At 46.7% G+C, this 21,348-nt stretch overlaps 2 protein-coding genes across 2 annotated transcripts in view; both read right to left on the bottom strand.

The window, feature by feature from the left end:
* The window catches only part of UTP4 (UTP4 small subunit processome component), a 480,982-nt gene that overhangs the window by 125,817 nt on the left and 333,817 nt on the right, over window positions 1–21,348 (bottom strand). The window lies entirely within an intron of this gene.
* Window positions 1–21,348, bottom strand: part of WWP2 (WW domain containing E3 ubiquitin protein ligase 2) — a 61,221-nt gene that overhangs the window by 35,957 nt on the left and 3,916 nt on the right. The window contains exons 3-4 of the mRNA XM_075326017.1: window positions 1,229–1,351; window positions 1,089–1,146 (exon numbers count right to left, since the gene is read on the bottom strand). Of these exons, the coding sequence (XP_075182132.1) occupies window positions 1,089–1,146; window positions 1,229–1,351 (181 nt within the window). The remainder of the gene's footprint in view (window positions 1–1,088; window positions 1,147–1,228; window positions 1,352–21,348) is intronic.

Genomic DNA, 21,348 nt, shown 5'->3' with positions numbered 1-21,348 from the left:
TCTACTGTATAAAGAGGTGTTATCAGTCATTGTACAGGAGGTGACATGTGACATCACCTATTGTTAACAGTGGACCATGTGCTATCTACTGTATATAGAGGTGTTATCAGTCATTGAACAGGAGGAAAAGGTGAGCTGTGACATCACCTATTGTGAATGGTGGATCCACGGTTATCTTCTCTATATAGAGGTGTTACCAGTCATTGAACAGGAGGAGCTGGTGAGCTGTGACATCACCTATTGTGAATGGTGGATTCTGTGTTACCTACTGTATATAGAGTTACTGTACAGGAGGGGGCGGAGGTGATCAGTGACCACTTATTGTGAATGATGGACCTTGTGTTATGTGCTGTATATAGAGGTGTTATCAGTTATTGTACAGGAGGGGGAGGAGGTAAGCTGTGACATCACCTATTGTGAATGGTGGATCTTGTGTTATTTACAGTAGAGGGGGTGAGCTGTGACATCACCTATTGTGAATGGTGGATGCTTTGTTATTTACAGTAGAGGGGGTGAGCTGTGACATCACCTATTGTGAATGGTGGATCTTGTGTTATTTACAGTAGAGGGGGTGAGCTGTGACATCACCTATTGTGAATGGTGGATGCTTTGTTATTTACAGTAGAGGGGTTGAGCTGTGACCTCACCTATTGTGAATGGTGGATCTTGTGTTATTTACAGTAGAGGAGGTGAGCTGTGACCTCACCCATTGTGAATGGTGGATCTTGTGTTATCTAGTATATATAAAGGGGGAGAAGGTGAGCTGTGACATCACCTATTGTGAATGAGGGACTCCATTTAATACATAAAATCTCTATATGTTTTGTATTCTAGGCTTTTTAGCATATTCTGTGTATAAATTCTGATGCAATTCACGATTTCTGGTTGCCGTCTGGAAAAATAACCATTTTCTGTGCACAGTAAATCCAGAGTGGAAAAGGTTAAGTATCCAAAGAATGAAGAAGTCTGTATGTGGCTGCTGTTTATACAGGTTCATACAATACAGTCATAGAGCTGTATACAGGGGCAGCTGTATACAGGGGCCGTACAATGTATGCAGTGATATACATGCAAGTGGGTGTACAAACCTGACTTTGTCTAGAGCAAAGTGACCATTCTCAAATATCATCTCAGAGTCTGTGGCTTCTGTAAGGTAAAAACCAGACACGGTCAGAGGGTAAAGGAGATTAACAAGTGCGGCGATTCATGTTTCCAGAGCAGCACTCACCGCCCTCCGTAGGTGATCTGGGCTCGGCGCAGGGCTTGCCCCAGTCTGCGTCCCCGCTGCTGTCCGCGCTGCCGCTGTGCTCTGCGGGGGGCTGAATGTTCAGCAGCAGCGGGGTATTCTTCACTGGAAGTCAGAGCAGAGGTCAGAGTTATATCCCAAAAAATAAATACCGCACACGTGTGTACTCATAAATGCAGTTTTTGGAGATCACCATCATCCAATAAGAGCCTGCAGACTGCTCAACCTCTATAGAGCTATAGGCCAGTCCATATATCGTATACCACAAAACTGAGTACACCCCTAACATTTTTGTAAATATTTTATATCTTTATCTTGGTCTCATCAGAACACAGGTCGGTTCTAGTAATCCATGTCCTTAGTTTACTTGTCCTCAGCAATTTGTTTGCGGCTTTCTTGTGCATCATTTTTTAGAAGAGGCTTCCTTCTGGGACGACAGCCATGCAGAGCAATCTGATGCCTTTTGCGGCATATGGTCTGAGCACTGACAGGCGGACCCCCCCCACCCCTGTAACCTCTGCAGTGTGCGGCGTATGGTCTGAGCACTGACAGGTGGACCCTCCACCCATTACCTCTGCAATGTGCAGCATATGGGCTGAGCCCTGACAGGTGGACCCCCCACCCCTGTAACCTCTGCAGTGTGTGGTGTATGGTTTGAACACTGATAGGCGGACCCCCCCTCCCCTGTAACCTCTGCAATGTGCAGCGTATGGTCTGGGCACTGAAAGGCAGACCCTACACCCCTGTAACCTCTGCAGTGTATGGGCTGAGCACTGACAGGTGGACCCCCCACCCCTGTAACCTCTACAGAGTGTGGCATATGGTCTGAGCACTGACAGGCAGATCCCCCCACCGATGTACCCACTACAGCAATGCTGGCAGCATTCATATGTCTTTTCTGATAAGACGACCTCTGGATATGACACTGAGCGCGTGCACTCAGTTTCTCTGGTCCACCATGGTGAGGCCTGTTCTGAGTAAATCCTGTCTGGTTATACCACTTTATGGTCTTGGCCACCGTGCTGCGGCTCAGGTTCAGCTGGTGGCAATCTTATAGCCTCGGCCATCTTTATGTAGAACAACAATTCTTTTTTTTGAGATCCTCAAAAAATGTGTGAGCGATAACACCAAATGTAGCGCACCTGCTTCCCCATTCTCCTGAGACCTTGTAACACTTATGAGTCACATGACATCTGGGAGGAAAATGTATAATTGGGCACAATTTGGTAATTTTAACTTAGGCGTGTACTAAATTTTATTGCCAGCGATTTAAACATTAGAGGTGCACTTACTTTTGTGATATGCTTTACATCTAGTAGCTACAAGAGAGGAAGCTGACTGTCATTTTACAGAGCGAAGACAGAGGCACTATCATACCACTTCCATCTGCACGATCGCTGGATACATGGCACTCATCAATTGCCATGTATTCAGCGAAAAGGGGCAATGCTGTTTACTGCTCCAATCCTGCTGATCACCTGCAGACCCAGATCAAATCTACAGTTCTCAGGAGTTGAGATTTACCCTTGAACTGGGGTTGTTAGGTCTGTCCCAGTTACAGGGGATAAAAAAAAACAAACACACTCTCTCATTGAAAGAGTTTTCTTTATTTTCACGATTCTGAAAATTGTAGCTTCACTTGAAGGCATAAAAACTATGAATTAACACATGTGGAATGAAATACTTAACAAAAAAGTGTGAAACAGCTGAAAATATGTCTTATATTCTAGGTTCTTCAGAGTAGCCACCTTTTGCTTTGATTACTGCTTTGCACACTATTGGAATTCTCTTGATGAGCTTCAAAAAGGTAGTCACCGGAAATGGTTCTCACTTCACAGGTGTGCCCTGTCAGGTTTAATAAGTGGGATTTCTTGCCTTATAAATGGGGTTGGGACCATCGGTTGTGTTGTGCAGAAGTCTGGTGGATACACAGCAGATAGTCCTACTGAATACACTGTTAGAATTTGTATTATGGCAAGAAAAAAAGCAGTTAAGTAAAGAAAAACGAGTGGCCATCATTACTTTAAGAAATGAAGGTCAGTCAGTCCGAAAAATTGGGAAAACTTTGAAAGTGTCCAGAAAGTGCAGTGGCAAAAACCGTCAAACGCTACAAAAAAACTGGCTCACATGAGGACCGCCCCAGGAAAGGAAGACCAAGAGTCACCTCTGCTGCAGAGGATAAGTTTATCCGAGTCACCAGCCTCAGAACTCGCAAGTTACCAGCAGCTCAGATTATCGACCAGGCCAATGCCACACAGAGTTGTAGCAGCAAACACATCTCTAGAACAACTATTAAGAGGAAACTTTGTTCAGCAGGCCTTCATGGTAAAATAGCTGCTAGGAAACCACTGCTAAGGACAGGCAACAAGCAGAAGAGACTTGTTTGGGCTAAAGAACACAAGGAATGGACATTAGACCAGTGGAAATTGGTGCTTTGGTTTGACGAGTCCAAATTTGAGATCTTTGGATCCAACCACCGTGTCTTTGTGCGAAGCAGAAAAGGTGACTGGACGGACTCTACATGGCTGGTTCCAGCCGTGAAGCATGGAGGAGGAGGTGTGATGGTGTGGGGGTGCTTTGCTGGCGACACTGTTGGGGATTTATTCAAAATTGAAGGCATACTGAACCAGCATGGCTACCACAGCATCTTGCAGCGGCGTGCTATTCCATCTGTCGCGGGCGGAGGAGGGGACGCTGCGCTCTCCCACTGCTCGGGTCTGGCAGCTACTGCGGCTGCTCGGTGGCTCAAGCGATGGGCCGGATCCCGAGGACTCGAGCGGCGCTCCTCGCCCGTGAGTGAAAAGGGGTGGTTTGGTTTTAGGGATATTGTCCGTGACGCCACCCACGGTTGTGGTGATTTTGTGGACACCACCGCTGCTCTGGACGGGGAGCCCGGGAGTGGTGACAGGGAGTAGCTTTCTTGTTAATTCTCCCCTCCGTGGGTAGGGGGTTGGTTGTCCCGGGGCCCGCTGGTGGGGTAGGGATGGATGACAGGTGGGTTACGGGGCCTGGGGAGGTGCAAGGTCGCGGGGGCAGCGCTGTGCCGCACGGCACGGTGGTACTCACTCAGCCCAATGATGAGGACACAGTTCACGGTAAAACAAGCGGCTGGGTGGATGGGTCCCTCGGACGGCTGCGGTGTTGTTGCTCCCGGCAGGTTAGCGGTGACTGTCTTTCCCTGCACCTACGTTGTCTGTACGGTTCCAATGGGTTCCCACCGGTAGCCCGCTCCCCGGCTTGGATGTGAGCCGGGGGAGCCCCTTTTGCCCGCAGGCACTGGCCCTGAGAAACGGTTGCCTTGGCGGTGGCGGTGTCTCCCTCACTTGGTCGGACTGTTGCCTTCTGTCGGGACTTGACTGTTTGGAAACCCAGGAGGTCCCCTTCACTAACGGATTCGGCAAATTCACGGCGACTCCTAGCCTTGCCGGGGTCAGAAAAGCCCCTGCCACTGGTGCTGGCTTCTCTTTGCGTACCGGTCCGGTACCACCGGGCCACCACCCGTCCACGGTCCTTACGGTAGACTCCAATCGGCCACTCCTGCAGACAGTCACCACCGTCTGCCAACCTTGCTGATCTGTCCGGGCCACACACCCGGACCAACTTCAGGCTCTTTAGCTGTCACTTTTCTCCTTCTCACTCTCCCTTTTCAACTGTCCTCTCTCCTCTACAAACTCTATCTCTCTACTCCTCAAACTGATCTGCCTGGTTTTCCCGCCTTTAGAACTGTGAACTCCTCGGTGGGCGGGGCCAACCGCCTGGCCCACCCCCCCTGGTGTGATCATCAGCCCCTGGAGGAAGGCAACAAGGGTTTTGTGTCTGACTTCGGTGTGCCTGCTGGGAGTGTGGGGTGTTGTGGTGTTGTTCTCTGTGGCCCCTGGCTTGTCCAGGGCGCCACACATCCAGTTTGTGTTTAGTTGGACCATAAATTATTTTTCAACAGGACAATGACCCCAAACACACCTCCAGGCTGTGTACGGGCTATTTGACTAAGAAGGAGAGTGATGGGGTGCTACGCCAGATGACCTGGCCTCCACAGCCACCAGACCTGAACCCAATCGAGATGGTTTGGGGTGATCTGGACCGCAGAGTGAAGGCAAAAGGGCCAACAAGTGCTAAGCATCTCTGGTGACTCCTTCAAGACTGTAGGAAAACCATTTCCGGTGACTACCTCTTGAAGCTCATCAAGAGAATGCCAAGAGTGTGCAAAGCAGTAATGAAAGCAAAAGGTGGCTACTTTGAAGAACCTAGAATATAAGGCTATGTGCCCACGGGGACAGTGTCCTCCGGATAGATCTGCAGGACATTCCGCAGATGCTCCCAGGAAACAGCACCACAACTTTTGTCTGTTTCCATGGTGCGGAATGTCGTGCGGATATGGTGCGGGCATTCTGCATTGAGGATACAGTACCATGGCTTCTGCACTGCATCCTCAATGCAGAACAAGTGCCGCAGTGATCGGGGGAGTTCATACTTACAGTGCCTACAAGTAGTATTCAACCCCCTGCAGATTTAGCAGGTTTACACATTCGGAATTAACTTGGCATTGTGACATTTGGACTGTAGATCAGCCTGGAAGTGTGAAATGCAGCAAAAAAGAATGTTATTTCTTTTTTTATTTTTTTATTTTTAAATTGTGAAAAGTTTATTCAGAGGGTCATTTATTATTCAACCCCTCAATCCACCAGAATTCTGTTTGGTTCCCCTAAAGTATTAAGAAGTATTTCAGGCACAAAGAACAATGAGCTTCACATGTTTGGATTAATTATCTCTTTTTCCAGCCTTTTCTGACTAATTAGGACCCTCCACAAACTTGTGAACAGCACTCATACTTGGTCAACATGGGAAAGACAAAGGAGCATTCCAAGGCCATCAGAGACAAGATCGTGGAGGGTCACAAGGCTGGCAAGGGGTACAAAACCCTTTCCAAGGAGTTGGGCCTACCTGTCTCCACTGTTGGGAGCATCATCCGGAAGTGGAAGGCTTATGGAACTACTGTTAGCCTTCCACGGCCTGGACAGCCTTTGAAAAAGTTTCCACCCGTGCCGAGGCCAGGCTTGTCCGAAGAGTCAAGGCTAACCCAAGGACAACAAGGAAGGAGCTCCGGGAAGATCTCATGGCAGTGGGGACATTGGTTTCAGTCAATACCATAAGTAACGTACTCCACCGCAATGGTCTCTGTTCCAGACGAGCCCGTAAGGTACCTTTACTTTCAAAGCGTCATGTCAAGGCTCGTCTACAGTTTGCTCATGATCACTTGGAGGACTCTGAGACAGACTGGTTCAAGGTTCTCTGGTCTGATGAGACCAAGATCGAGATCTTTGGTGCCAACCACACACGTGACGTTTGGAGACTGGATGGTACTGCATACGACCCCAAGAATACCATCCCTACAGTCAAGCATGGTGGTGGCAGCATCATGCTGTGGGGCTGTTTCTCAGCCAAGGGGCCTGGCCATCTGGTCCGCATCCTTGGGAAGATGGATAGCACGGCCTACCTGGAGATTTTGACCAAGAACCTCCGCTCCTCCATGAAGGTTTTTAAGATGGGTCGTCATTTCATCTTCCAACAAGACAACGACCCAAAGCACACAGCCAAGAAAACCAAGGCCTGGTTCAAGAGGGAAAAAAAATCAAGGTGTTGCAGTGGCTTAGTCAGTTTCCTGACCTTAACCCAATTGAAAACTTGTGGAAGGAGCTCAAGATTAAAGTCCACATGAGACACCCAAAGAACCTAGATAACTTGGAGAAGATCTGCATGGAGGAGTGGGCCAAGATAACTCCAGAGACCTGTGCCGGCCTGATCAGGTCTTATAAAAGACGATTATTAGCTGTAATTGCAAACAAGGGTTATTCCACAAAATATTAAACCTAGGGGTTGAATAATAATTGACCCATACTTTTATGTTGAAAATTTATTAAAATTTAACTGAGCAACATAACTTGTTGGTTTGTAAGATTTATGCATCTGTTAATAAATCCTGCTCTTGTTTGACGTTTGCAGGCTCTAACTTATTTGCATCTTATCAAACCTGCTAAATCTGCAGGGGGTTGAATACTACTTGTAGGCACTGTACCTCCATCTCCACCACCTGCTACTTACGCAGCACCTTGCTTTCTGGCAGCCGAGTCACTCTCTCAGCGTCTGAAGGAGAAGGTGGGCGGGCCTGAACTAGCTCTGGCTGTAACATGACCGGAGCTCGTTCAGGCTCCGCCTACTTCTTCCTTCCTGTACCTGGATTCACCGCGCTCGGACGGAGAAAGTGACTCTGGTGAGGCAGGTAAGTATATGGGACCCTGCGGAGAAATCTGCAACAATAATTGACATGCTGCAGATTTTTCCGCACGAAAATCCGCACGATTTCCGCTGCGGAAAAATCCGCAGCGTGGGCACAGCATTTCCCAAATGCCATAGAAATGGCTGGGGAGTAGCTGGGCTGCAGATTTCTGGAAAATCCGCGGCTTTTCCGCGAGAATTCCGCGGCAAAATCCGCGCATTTTCCGCAGCGTGGGCACATAGCCTTAGACATATTTTCAGTTGCTTCACACTTTTTTGTTAAGTATTTCTTTCCACATGTGATAATTCATAGTTTTGATGCTTTCAATGTGAATCTACAATTTTCAGACTAATGAAAATAAAGAAGAAGGGAATTTTGTTTACTTACCGTAAATTCCTTTTCTTCTAGCTCCAATTGGGAGACCCAGACAATTGGGTGTATAGGCTATGCCTCCGGAGGCCGCACAAAGTATTACACTTAAAAGTGTTAAGCCCCTCCCCTTCTGCCTATACACCCACCGTGCTCCCATGGGCTCCTCAGTTATGGTGCAAAAGCAAGAAGGAGGAAAAAGAATTATAAACTGGTTTAAAGTAACTTCAATCCGAAGGAATATCGGAGAACTGAAACCATTCAACATGAACAACATGTGTACACACAAAAACAGGGGCGGGCGCTGGGTCTCCCAATTGGAGCTAGAAGAAAAGGAATTTACGGTAAGTAAACAAAATTCCCTTCTTCTTTGTCGCTCCATTGGGAGACCCAGACAATTGGGACGTCCAAAAGCAGTCCCTGGGTGGGTAAAATAATACCTCGTAATAGAGCCGTAAAACGGCCCCTACCTACAGGTGGGCAACCGCCGCCTGAAGGACTCGTCTACCTAGGCTGGCATCCGCCGAAGCATAGGTATGCACCTGATAGTGTTTCGTGAAAGTGTGCAGGCTCGACCAGGTAGCCGCCTGACACACCTGCTGAGCCGTAGCCTGGTGCCTCAAAGCCCAGGACGCGCCCACAGCTCTGGTAGAATGGGCCTTCAGCCCTGAGGGAACCGGAAGCCCAGCCGAACGGTAGGCTTCGAGAATTGGCTCCTTGATCCACCGAGCCAAGGTTGATTTGGAAGCCTGTGACCCTTTACGCTGGCCAGCGACAAGGACAAAGAGTGCATCCGAGCGGCGCAGGGGCGCCGTACGAGAAATGTAGAGTCTGAGTGCTCTCACCAGATCTAACAAGTGCAAATCCTTTTCACATTGGTGAACTGGATGAGGACAAAAAGAAGGTAAGGAGATATCCTGATTGAGATGAAAGGGGGATACCACCTTAGGGAGAAATTCCAGAACCGGACGCAGAACCACCTTGTCCTGGTGAAAAACCAGGAAAGGGGCTTTGCATGACAGCGCTGCTAGCTCAGACACTCTCCGAAGTGAAGTGACTGCTACTAGAAAAACCACTTTCTGCGAAAGGCGTGAGAGAGAAATATCTCTCATTGGCTCGAATGGTGGTTTCTGAAGAACCATCAGCACCCTGTTCAGATCCCAGGGTTCTAACGGCCGCTTGTAAGGAGGAATGATGTGACAAACCCCCTGCAGGAACGTGCGTACCTGTGGAAGTCTGGCTAGGCGCTTCTGGAAAAACACAGAGAGCGCTGAGACTTGTCCCTTAAGGGAGCCGAGCGACAAACCCTTTTCCAGTCCAGATTGAAGGAAGGACAGAAAAGTGGGCAAGGCAAAAGGCCAGGGAGAAAAACCCTGAGCAGAGCACCACGACAGGAAAATTTTCCACGTCCTGTGGTAGATCTTGGCGGACGTTGGTTTCCTAGCCTGTCTCATAGTGGCAATGACGTCTTGAGATAACCCTGAAGACGCTAGGATCCAGGACTCAATGGCCACACAGTCAGGTTGAGGGCCGCAGAATTCAGATGGAAAAACGGCCCTTGAGATAGCAAGTCTGGTCGGTCTGGTAATGCCCACGGTTGGCCGACCGTGAGATGCCACAGATCCGGGTACCACGACCGCCTCGGCCAGTCTGGAGCGACGAGGATGACGCGGCGGCAGTCGGCCCTGATCTTGCGTAACACTCTGGGCAACAGTGCCAGCGGAGGAAACACATAAGGGAGCTGAAACTGCGACCAATCCTGAACTAAGGCGTCTGCCGCTAGAGCTCTGGGATCTTGAGACCGTGCCATGAACGTCGGTACCTTGTTGTTGTGCCGGGACGCCATGAGGTCGACGTCCGGCACCCCCCAGCGGCAACAGATCTCCTGAAACACGTCCGGGTGAAGGGACCATTGCCCTGCGTCCATGCCCTGGCGACTGAGATAATCTGCTTCCCAGTTTTCCACGCCTGGAATGTGAACTGCAGAGATGGTGGAGGCCGTGGCTTCCACCCACATCAAAATCCGCCGGACTTCCTGGAAGGCTTGCCGACTGCGTGTGCCGCCTTGGTGGTTGATGTATGCCACCGCTGTGGAATTGTCCGACTGAATTCTGATCTGCTTGCCTTCCAGCCACTGCTGGAACGCTTTCAGGGCAAGATACACTGCCCGTATTTCCAGAACATTGATCTGAAGCGAGGACTCTTGCTGGTCCACGTACCCTGAGCCCTGTGGTGGAGAAAAAACGCTCCCCACCCTGACAGACTCGCGTCCGTCGTGACCACCTCCCAGGATGGGGGTAAGAAGGATTTCCCCTTCGATAATGAAGTGGGAAGAAGCCACCACCGAAGGGAAGCTTTGGTCGCCTGAGAGAGGGAGACGGTCCTGTCGAGGGACTTCGGCTTCCTGTCCCATTTGCGTAGGATGTCCCATTGAAGAGGACGCAGGTGAAACTGCGCGAAAGGAACTGCCTCCATTGCTGCCACCATCTTCCCCAGGAAGTGCATGAGGCGCCTCAAGGGGTGTGACTAGCCTTGAAGGAGAGATTGTACCCCTGTCTGTAGTGACCGCTGCTTGATCAGCGGAAGCTTCACTATCGCTGAGAGGGTATGAAACTCCATGCCAAGGTATGTGAGCGATTGGGCCGGTGTCAGATTTGACTTTGGAAAATTGATGATCCACCCGAAACTCTGGAGAGTCTCCAGGGTAGCGTCGAGGCTGTGTTGGCATGCCTCTTGAGAGGGTGCCTTGATCAGGAGATCGTCCAAGTAAGGGATCACCGAGTGACCCTGAGAGTGGAGGACCGCTACTACAGTAGCCATAACCTTGGTGAAAACCCGTGGGGCTGTTGCCAGGCCGAACGGCAGTGCCACGAACTGCAGGTGTTCGTTTTCTATGGCGAAGCGCAAGAAGCGCTGGTGCTCTGGAGCAATCGGTACGTGGAGATAAGCATCTTTGATATCGATCGATGCAAGGAAATCTCCTTGGGACATTGAGGCGATGACGGAGCGGAGGGATTCCATCCGGAACCGCCTGGTCTTTACGTGTCTGTTGAGAAGTTTCAGGTCCAGGACCGGGCGGAAAGACCCGTCCTTCTTTGGGACCACAAACAAGTTGGAGTAAAAACCGTGGCCCTGTTGCTGAAGAGGAACAGGGACCACCACTCCTTCTGCCTTCAGAGTGCCCAGCGCCTGCAGAAGAGCCTCGGCTCGCTCGGGAGGCGGGGATGACCTGAAGAATCGAGTCGGGGGACGAGAGGTGAACTCTATCTTGTTGCTGCTTGTGCAAGTTTTGTTGTTTTATTCGTGCAGGTTACAAGTGCATGGAGTGGAGGGGAGGGAGTGGACGCTACACACGTCCAAAGACGACGGCGGCCGTTTCGCACCTGTCTGGTGCTTCAGCTGGTCTGAACTGAGCTGACATCACATCCATTATATCCACATAATACAGGTGGTTGATGTCAGCAGTGATTAAAACAGGTTTAAAATCAAACTGCAGTATTACTACTGAATGGAGTGCAAAATAAGCATGTACAAACATATAAAGACATACAATAATTTTACATATAGCTGGAATCTAGAAAAATTATCCCAAGAATACGCTCAACTCATTTTTATCATTTAGTCCTAATGGACCCAAAGCATTAAACTTCATAATATATTCTGCCTCCTTTCTGAGCAGAAGTTTGTGCGTATCCCCACCTCTGGGTGGAGTTTTAACTAGATCAATGCCCATAAATGACAATACATTGGGGTCAGAATTATGGACTTCTTTTATATGATTGATTAATCTTGTAGCGCCTATTCCGCTAGATATGGAATTTCTATGCTCTCTAAATCTTATAAACAAATTTCGAATAGTTTTGCCAATATAAAAATATTGACAAGGGCAGAATATTACATACACCACCATTTTGGACCTGCAGGTAATCAGACTTTTGACATAATGTGAATGGCCACCTATTTTAAATGTTCTGCCAACTATATGAAATTGGCAAAAAGAGCAATTGCCGCATCTAAAATTACCTGTAGGGCCAGCATGGTGTAGCCAGGTCAAGGGCGGTAAATAGCGTTTTTTAATCAGAATATCTCCAATATTCCTGCACCTCCTGTGTGTCACTAGGGGCTTATTAATGGCCATGTCTCTCAGCTCATCAATCCCTTCGATTATATACCAATTTTTATTTATCACTGATTTTATTGTTCGGTCCATAGGTCCGAATTTAAAATTAAAAACAAAAAAAGAGACCAGCTGAAGCACCAGACAGGTGCGAAACGGCCGCCGTCGTCTTTGGACGTGTGTAGCGTCCACTCCCTCCCCTCCACTCCATGCATTTGTAACCTGCACGAATAAAACAACAAAACTTGCACAAGCAGCAACTGGTGAGTGCCTGATGTTTTTTCCTTTTTTATTGCTCTGATGTTCACATGTTTATTCACATCAATGGCACCGCAGAGCATGTGCACCTTTTTCGGCCCAGTATAGGATGTTCTGAAAGTTTTTTGGTGTTGGGGCAGTGCCCTGAACTTTTCTCCTTTTTCGCATGAACTCTATCTTGTAACCGTGAGACAGAATGTCTCTCACCCAACGGTCTTTTACCTGTGGCAGCCAGGCGTCGCAAAAGCGGGAGAGCCTGCCACCGACCGAAGATGCGGAGTGAGGAGGCCGAAAGTCATGAGGAAGCCGCTTTGGTAGCGGCACCTCCGGTGGCCTTTTTAGGACGTGACTTAGACCGCCATGCGTCAGAGTTCCTTTGATCTTTCTGAGGCCTTTTGGACGAGGAGAATTGGGACCTGCCCGCGCCCTGAAAGGACCGAAACCTCGACTGCCCCTTCCTCTGTTGGGGTATGTTCGGTTTGGGCTGGGGTAAGGATGTATCCTTTCCCTTGGATTGTTTGATGATTTCATCCAAACGCTCGCCAAACAATCGGTCGCCAGAAATTGGCAAACTGGTTAAGCGCTTTTTGGAAACAGAATCTGCCTTCCATTCCCGTAGCCACAAGGCCCTGCGGAGTACCACCGAATTGGCGGCTGCAACCGCCGTACGGCTCGCAGAGTCCAGGACAGCATTAATAGCGTAAGACGCAAATGCCGACGTCTGAGTGGTTATGGACGCCACCTGTGGCGCGGACGTGCGTGTGGCTGCGTCAATTTGCGCTTGACCTGCTGAGATAGCTTGTAGCGCCCATACGGCTGCGAACGCTGGGGCAAAAGAAGCGCCGATAGCTTCATAGATGGATTTCAACCAGAGCTCCATCTGCCTGTCAGTGGCATCTTTGAGTGAAGCCCCATCTTCCACTGCAAGTATGGATCTAGCTGCCAGTCTGGAGATTGGAGGATCCACTTTGGGACACTGAGCCCAACTTTTGACCACGTCAGGGGGAAAAGGATAACGTGTATCCTTAAGGCGCTTAGAAAAACGCTTATCTGGACAAGCATGGTGATTCTGGATTGCCTCTCTGAAATCAGAGTGGTCCAGAAACATACTCTGTGTACGCTTGGGAAACCTGAAACGGAATTTCTCCTGCTGAGAAGCTGACTCCTCCACCGGAGGAGCTGAGGGAGAAATATCCAACATACGATTGATGGACGCAATAAGGTCGTTCACTATGGCGTCCCCGTCCGGAGTATCAAGATTGAGAGCGGCCTCAGGATCAGAATCCTGATCAGCTGTCTCCGCATCATCAACCAGAGATTCCCCCCTCTGAGACCCTGAACAATATGATGATGTCGAGGGAAAATCTAAGCGAGCCCGCTTAGTCGGTCTGGGGCCGGGGTCTGTGTCAGAACCCTCAGCCTGGGATCCATGAGATACCCCGGGAGGACATTGTTGGTCCAGCTGAGGTGGGCCAGGGAACAAAGATTCAACAGAGTCCCTGTGCTGAGATACCGGCCTGGACTGCAAGGCTTCTAGTATCTTAGCCATAGTCTCAGAGAGTTTTGCAAACTCCGTCCCCGTCACCTGAACAGTGTTAGCAGGTGGCTCCCCCTGGGCCCCTCTTAGCAGAGGCTCCGGCTGAGTAAGTGCCACAGGGGCCGAACAGTGCACACAAAGAGGGTCAGTGGAACCTGCCGGTAGCGGGGTCGTACATGCGGCGCAGGCAACATAATAAGCCTGTGTTTTGGCACCCCTGCCTTTCGTGGGTGCCATGCTATTATCTTCCCTGAGGAACACAATAGGGTATATAGCCAGAAATCAACTGTGCACCATACAGTGTAAAACATATATACCATAAACATATAATGTTACACTACTGCACAATGGGGCTAGCACCAACAGGTGCTGCTTACCACCCGCCTAAAGCGGTTGTGAGGCCACCAGAGTCCCTGCCTGGGTCTCCCAGACTTTGTCCCCCTCTGCTGCGTCCGAGGAGCTGACAGGAATGGCTGCCGGCGTCCTGAGGAGAGGAGGGAGCCGTGGGCGTGACCCAGAAAGAGCAGGAACTGGTGCCCGCACTGTGCACAGTGAGAGGGGTGGAGTATGCAAAGCATGCTCCAGCCCTCAGTGCTGCTCGTTCTGTGCAGCGTCCCGCCCTTCCCCTGCCTGTCAGGGCTGTGGGCGGGAGGAAAGGAAACTAGGCCGCAAAAAGCCGGGGACTCTAGTAATAAACGCGGCCGCCGTAAAAGCGCGGCCGGCGTGAAAGTCCCCGGCGCACTACAAGTCCCAGCCGCGCCGCAGTGTTTCCATGGCCGCGGCGGTCAGTGCGGCAGTCCCTATACATAAACACACTCAGCAACGCTGAGTGTGTAATGGCACATATTAACCCGGTCAGCGCCGTGGTCCCCGGTGCACTAGCACACCCAGCAAAGCTGGAGTGTTGCTGTGCGCTGTCCCCACAGGGATACAGAGTACCTCCAAGTAGCAGGGCCATGTCCCTGAACGATACCCGGCTCCTATCCAGCAGGCTCCACAGGAGTTGTGGATGAAGCACGGTCTCAGTGCCTGGAGACCGATAGGATCCCACTTCACCCAGAGCCCTGAGGGGGATGGGGAAGGAAAACAGCATGTGGGCTCCAGCCTCCGTACCCGCAATGGATACCTCAACCTTACAACACCACCGACAAGAGTGGGGTGAGAAGGGAGCATGCTGGGGGCTCTATATGGGCCCACTTTTCTTCCATCCGACATGGTCAGCAGCTGCTGCTGACCAATCTGTGGAGCTGTGCGTGCGTGTCTGACCTCCTTCGCACAAAGCAAAAAACTGAGGAGCCCGTGGGAGCACGGGGCGTGTATAGGCAGAAGGGGAGGGGCTTAACACTTTTAAGTGTAATACTTTGTGCGGCCTCCGGAGGCATAGCCTATACACCCAATTGTCTGGGTCTCCCAATGGAGCGACAAAGAAAACTCTTTGAATGAGAAAGTGTGTCCAAACTTTTGGTCTATACTGTATGTCTCAAAAATGTACAAAAATGACCATAGCAAACACAGGGGCACAATGAGTAACGGTATAAATAATAATGTATAAATAAAAAAAAGAAAAAAAAAAGAAAAAAACAGACTTATTTGTATATTTATTAAAAAAATAAAAATAAAGCTACTATAAAAATGGTATAAAAAAAATCTCATACATCACAAAACAAAAAAAAAAGAATGATAATAAGTGCAGTAGAAAAGATGTACAATAGCAAAATTGCACCAGGTCAGTAACCAGGGAAAGTGGTCTAGTCTTAAAGGCAACTTGTCAGCACCAATTTACATATAGTAGTGGTGTTACGTCCATACAGGCGCTTGTCCACCAATTAAAATGCCACCTATTTTGCAGAGATCCGATGTTCCAGTCATGAGAAATCTAATGTAAAAGTCATATGCAAATCAGACTGCAAGTGCCCAGGGGGCGTGTCAATGAAGAAGCAGACTAAGTGCACTGACACGCCCCCATGCATTTCCAGCTTGTGGCTTCTACACTGGATTTCTCATGATTGGCACATCGGATTCCTACAACAAAGGTATCATTTTAATCGGGGAACAAGCCCCTACAAAGCCGTACCACTACTGTAATATGAAAAAGTCAAGATATGTTCTTTGGAAGCTAAATAAAAGGGTTTCTCAAGCCAACACGGTTGTTAAACGCCCCTTGTCCCTTAAATCTGTGAAAAGATCAGTGGACCATCAATGTGGAGTTTGTCTATCCTTTCAATTATGGTTGGAAACTCAGAAACTTTGCATATTCTTCGTATTTTCCACCATTTTTAAAGATCTCTGGAAAAGTTTTTAGTTTTTACATCTCGGAAGGCAAACTAAACAATAGCTCTGAATAGGTTTACAGTCTCTGGATCCAAATAAGACGGATTCCATTCACTGACGGCAAGCCGAGATCTTGATATTTTGGAGAAATTAGTTATTTCCAGGACTTTTCATGACATATTGGTTGAGTTTTATTTATGTAAATGGGGATGTACATAGCTGAGTTCACGATACCTTGCTCGGAAACAATCCCCAGTGATGCAATGCATCAGAACCCACCGCTGCGCCAACATACCACCCACATGGGCATCTTTACTGCTGCCCTACATCGTTCCTGTTCTTTGAAATCGGAGCTCCAAAAAAAAAAAAAAAAATCCATTACTTTGGAAAAATGTATGGGTGATCGCCAAAAGTGCAGCATGCCGGTCGTGTGACAGTACGGAGGTGCGAGCGTGACTTTTAAGCGTGAGCGTGCATATACAAGTGAGATGATGGGGGCATGGATAAGGGTATAGGAGCACAGTAGGTGTTTTTGGGGTGTATGGGGTGGATGTGAATGGTCCTTTCTCAGTGAGGCGCTCACACAGACCTCATTGTGCCGCACGCTCCCCTCCGCTAATGACACTAATGACTTGGAGGAAGTTGGTCTGCTCGGAGCAGACTCCCCCTGCTTTTACAAGGTATATCAAATTGGGGGAATTAACCCTCCTCCCCCTCGTTCCTTCACACACACCTCTCTGTTTCTGAAGTTAAATAAACACAGGGGGCGCAGGACACAGAGGCGTATTCTGTGCCCCCTCCTGGCACACAGCAATGCTCTGTAACCACCACGTCGCTGCTGTTTGTGGAGCTGCGTACAGAACGAAAGCCAATTAGATTTCTTATTGGGAGGGGTGGACCAGCTACTGGGGAGGGGGGCGAACAAAGATTTCCTATTCCCGGCCTGGGTTAACCCATTAAAGTCTTACAATGTGGGGGCCGCATAAGCTGAACATCTGCAGCTGTCCCCCCCAATTTCAACATCAAGAAAATCCCCCCCTAAAAAAAGCTTGTAAAACATTTTATATCCTAGAGGATTATGTGCGCCACCCAAAATTGCAGATGGCGGCGTGCAAAATGAGAGCTCCCTAGGCGAGCGCTGAACGACCCATACTCCGCTGCCTCTTCTGGGAGTTGTGGTTCTACAACTAGATGGAAGGATATCACAACTCAAGCCACAGGGCACGTTGGGAGGACACGTTTTGGGAGTACGGTACCACCAGTTGAAGAATCCTGTTTAGCCATCCGATTTACACCATGGGATCCAATTTCTGGATACAACCAAACTATAAATAGAATTTCCAAAGTAGCTCAATATAATAAGAGTCTGTCCACGTTTTAAAAAAATTATATTATATATCATATTTTTATTATTGAATTAGTTATTATTATTATTATATAATAGTAAAATATACATAATTATGAGAATATATATATATATATATCAATAAATATGAAAAATATAAATATTTCATATTTTGCATTGTAATGATATAAAAGAATAAAAATATTTTTATAATGTAATATTTTATTTTATTACATTATAAATGTTTTTTTATATATTTTATAATTCTAGTATATTTTTTATTATATTTTAATATATAACTATATAATATATTTTAATATATAATTTTATTATATTTTAATATATAATCAATAAATATTTTTATATAATAGTAATTTAATATATTATATAAACAATATATAATACATTATATAAATATTAATATAGTAATACAGTATAGTAATAATGATGTATATATATATATATATATATATATATATTAAATTACTATTATATAAAATATAATTAAAAATATTTATTATATATTAAAATAATAATACTAAAAATATCATTATATTTATATAATAGAAATAAATAAAATAGTAATAAAACACACACACACTAACTTTTTTTATTTTTATTGTATTAGTTTTACTACCATTTAAAAATAAATATATTTTTATTATTATTATATTATAGTAAAAACCTAATAAAAATATATATATTTTTTATTTTATATATATATATATATATATATATATATATATATATATATATATATATATATATATATAATGATTACACTGTATATGATTATACTTTTTTTTTATTAGGATTTCAATATTCTATAATATGATAAGAATAAAAATACTTTTTTATTATTTTATATAATAGTAGTAAAAATACAACAAAAATAATATAATAGCAAAATAATGCAGCAAAATAATCCACATGTAAATTTGGGTTCAGATTTAGGACAAAATCCGCAGAGTGTGTGTGTATATATATATTATATATATATACACACACACACACACACACACACACACACACTCTGCGGATTTTGTCCTAAATCTGAACCCAAATTTACATGTGGATTATTTTGCTGCAGATACCACCCCATGCATTTGTAAAGTCTGTAGTGACAGCTTAGGGTTTTAAAAGTTGTACTTTTGGGGGGGGTTACGCACTGGTAAAAGGGAGCCTTCAGGGGCGTTTGGTCAGCCGCCCATGCCACGTGTTTGATAGTAACACTTGCCAGCTCTTACCTTCTGCAACTGATAAAGGAGACTGAAAAACTCCAAAAACTTAAACATTTGCCCAAAAAAACTGCACTAAAAATGAATTACGAGTGAAAATCTTTCGGATGGTGAAACTGGAAGAGCGCGACGTGAAACCCGCACGCTCCCTGCAGAGACGTCGTTATCGCCTCTCACCGTCTAAAACACTACAACCCCCCCTACCAGATCAAGCTGAGGAATTTGACATGAGCCGGTGAAGGCTGTGTCCCTGCCTGACTCACTGCAGTAACCTCAGGCTACCTGGAGAGGGCTAACACAAGCCACTATTGTGTGACTCTCATATCCAGCCTCATAATGAACAAAAAGTGCAGTGTGTAAGTGAGTATGTAAACCTGGATATTCAGCCATGAGCCGGCTCCAGTGTGCCAGCGCGTAACCCCAATGTGTGTCATCCCCTTCTACTATTACAGGCTCCCTGTGTCCAAACACAAAAAAGGTACAATCCCCATTTATTCCAGGCTGGGAATCCTTTCCCGACATCGTAAATCCTCCGTGCCTCCTGTTTAATAGTCCGCCATCTTTTTTTTTTTGCAAGACGACGCAATAGCGGCCGCTGGCGTTGGTTGTGAGATTCGAGCTTGATTCTTGTGGGCTTTTGGCCAAACCACTGATGACAGATGACAGTCTATGGCGGGGTGTGCCAGGCAGAGGCAAAAAGAAGATTTTTGTGTACTCCCTATAAAATCTCTCTTCCTCAAAGCCTTCATTGGGGGACACAGGAAACCATTGTTTGCGGTGTCCCCCAATGAAGCGATAGAGAAAAGAAGATTTTGGGTACTCACCGTAAAATCTCTTTCTTGGAACCTTCATTGGGGGACGCAAAAAAACATGGTTTGCTGTATCCCCCAGTTAAGTAATGGTGTGAGGAAAGATTTAACTTTAATAGCTAAAAAAATCATAGAAATTCATTCTTCTTTGCAAAGTGCACAAACAGACTTGTTTACGTAACAGACTCAGAGAAGATTCAAGGACTCGGAATGTTATGACTTAAAGGAGAGATAACACTTTCCTGGGAAGAAACTGCTTTTTGCTTTGAGAATAAAACTTATGTTATGTTGTTTTGCTGGGAAAATGTAATCCACGCTTATGACGAATCTAAACTAATGAATATGCATATCACATAGTTACGCCCAAAATTAGTTTGGTATAACATTGTATGTAAACAATAAATCAGTACTCTTTCTGGAGCACACACTCCAGCTTTTATGTGTAGATACCAGCGTCCATTTGTATCTCATTGAGGCTGGGGGAAGCAGGGGGGGTTGCCCATACTCCCTCCGCATTTGGTCATCGCTGGCAACAGTTGTGACCTATTTGTCAACCTAACAATAGTGAAAAGAAGATTTTGGGTACTCACCATAAAGTCTCATTCTCTGAGCCTTCATTGGGGGACACAGGAAACCATGGTTTGCTGTGTTCCCCAATGAAGCAATTAAGAAGATTTTGGGTACTTACTGTAAAATCTCAATCTCAAGGGCCTGCATTGGGGGACACAAGAAACCATGGTTTGCTGTGTCCCCCAATGAAGCGATAGAGGAAAGAAGATTTTAAATACTCACTGTAAAATTTCTCTCTTTCTCAGTCTTCATTAAAGGACACAGGAATCCATGGTTTGCTGTGTCCCTTAATACAGGCTCAAAGAAAGATTTCACGGTGAGTACCCAAAATCTTCTTTCCTCAAACCATAGTTTCCTGTGTCCCCCAATGAAGCAATAGAGAAAGGATTTTCGCATTTTTCCATTGGCCAACCAATCATCTGACAGCCATCACTCCTAATCCCTGCCCCCTCTGCTGCCGTTACCCACTTAAATCCCGCCGTCAAACAGTGTCAGACACATTTAAAGCCCACAATCCTGCCCGGGCGTCCGTTTCTGCTGCCCATCATCCACCAATGATGCAACCTCATGTTGCTGCAGGTTGCCAAAGCACCCAGGACCAACAAGAGGCCTCCATTGCTGCCATATCGGAACCACCCGTGAAGACCTGCCATAGGCTGGACTTCATAGGAGGCCATGATTTTTATTATATACTGAAAAATCCATTTAGTCTTACGATATACAGAACAAGTGGCCAGACGATAGCAAAACAAAAGAAAAAAGGGTAAAACATAAAGAAGAAGAGGTTTATAAAAAAAAAAATAGATCCTGCACACAATGGGGTCGCCGGCTCGCCGCAGTGATTTTCCCTCCAATGCGACTCCCCTCCCACTTGTCCACTGAAGTTAATGTGGCCGGTTGCCATTCTCTGTACAGCCAGGTAGTAACTAGTGAAGCGTATGTAAATACAGACTGTATATGCCCTGCTCCCCCTCTCATCTCAGTGCTGGCATCAGTGATAGTAAATCTGAACTGAATTTGCATTGCTGCCCCCACCCATACTCCCTCCCACCTCTCAGCAGTGATAGTGAATTCACAGGGAGGTGGGAGGGGGAGGCAGGGAATATGCAAATTGTATTTACATATACATGACTTGTGTGCACAGACACTGAATGTTATGGAGCCTACAAGATAACAGGATAAGGTAGAGCAATAAAACTTTGTTCGAAAGGTCTCCTTAATCCCTATTTCAAGATAACATTAGTATTGTACTACAAAGTCACCTCATTATATCTAAAGGCCCCTTTACACACAGAGACTTTCTAGCAATCCCAC

Source organism: Anomaloglossus baeobatrachus, chromosome 10, assembly GCF_048569485.1.
Source record: "Anomaloglossus baeobatrachus isolate aAnoBae1 chromosome 10, aAnoBae1.hap1, whole genome shotgun sequence".
Classification (NCBI taxonomy): domain Eukaryota; kingdom Metazoa; phylum Chordata; class Amphibia; order Anura; family Aromobatidae; genus Anomaloglossus; species Anomaloglossus baeobatrachus.
This window is presented reverse-complemented; position numbering and strand designations above follow the sequence as displayed.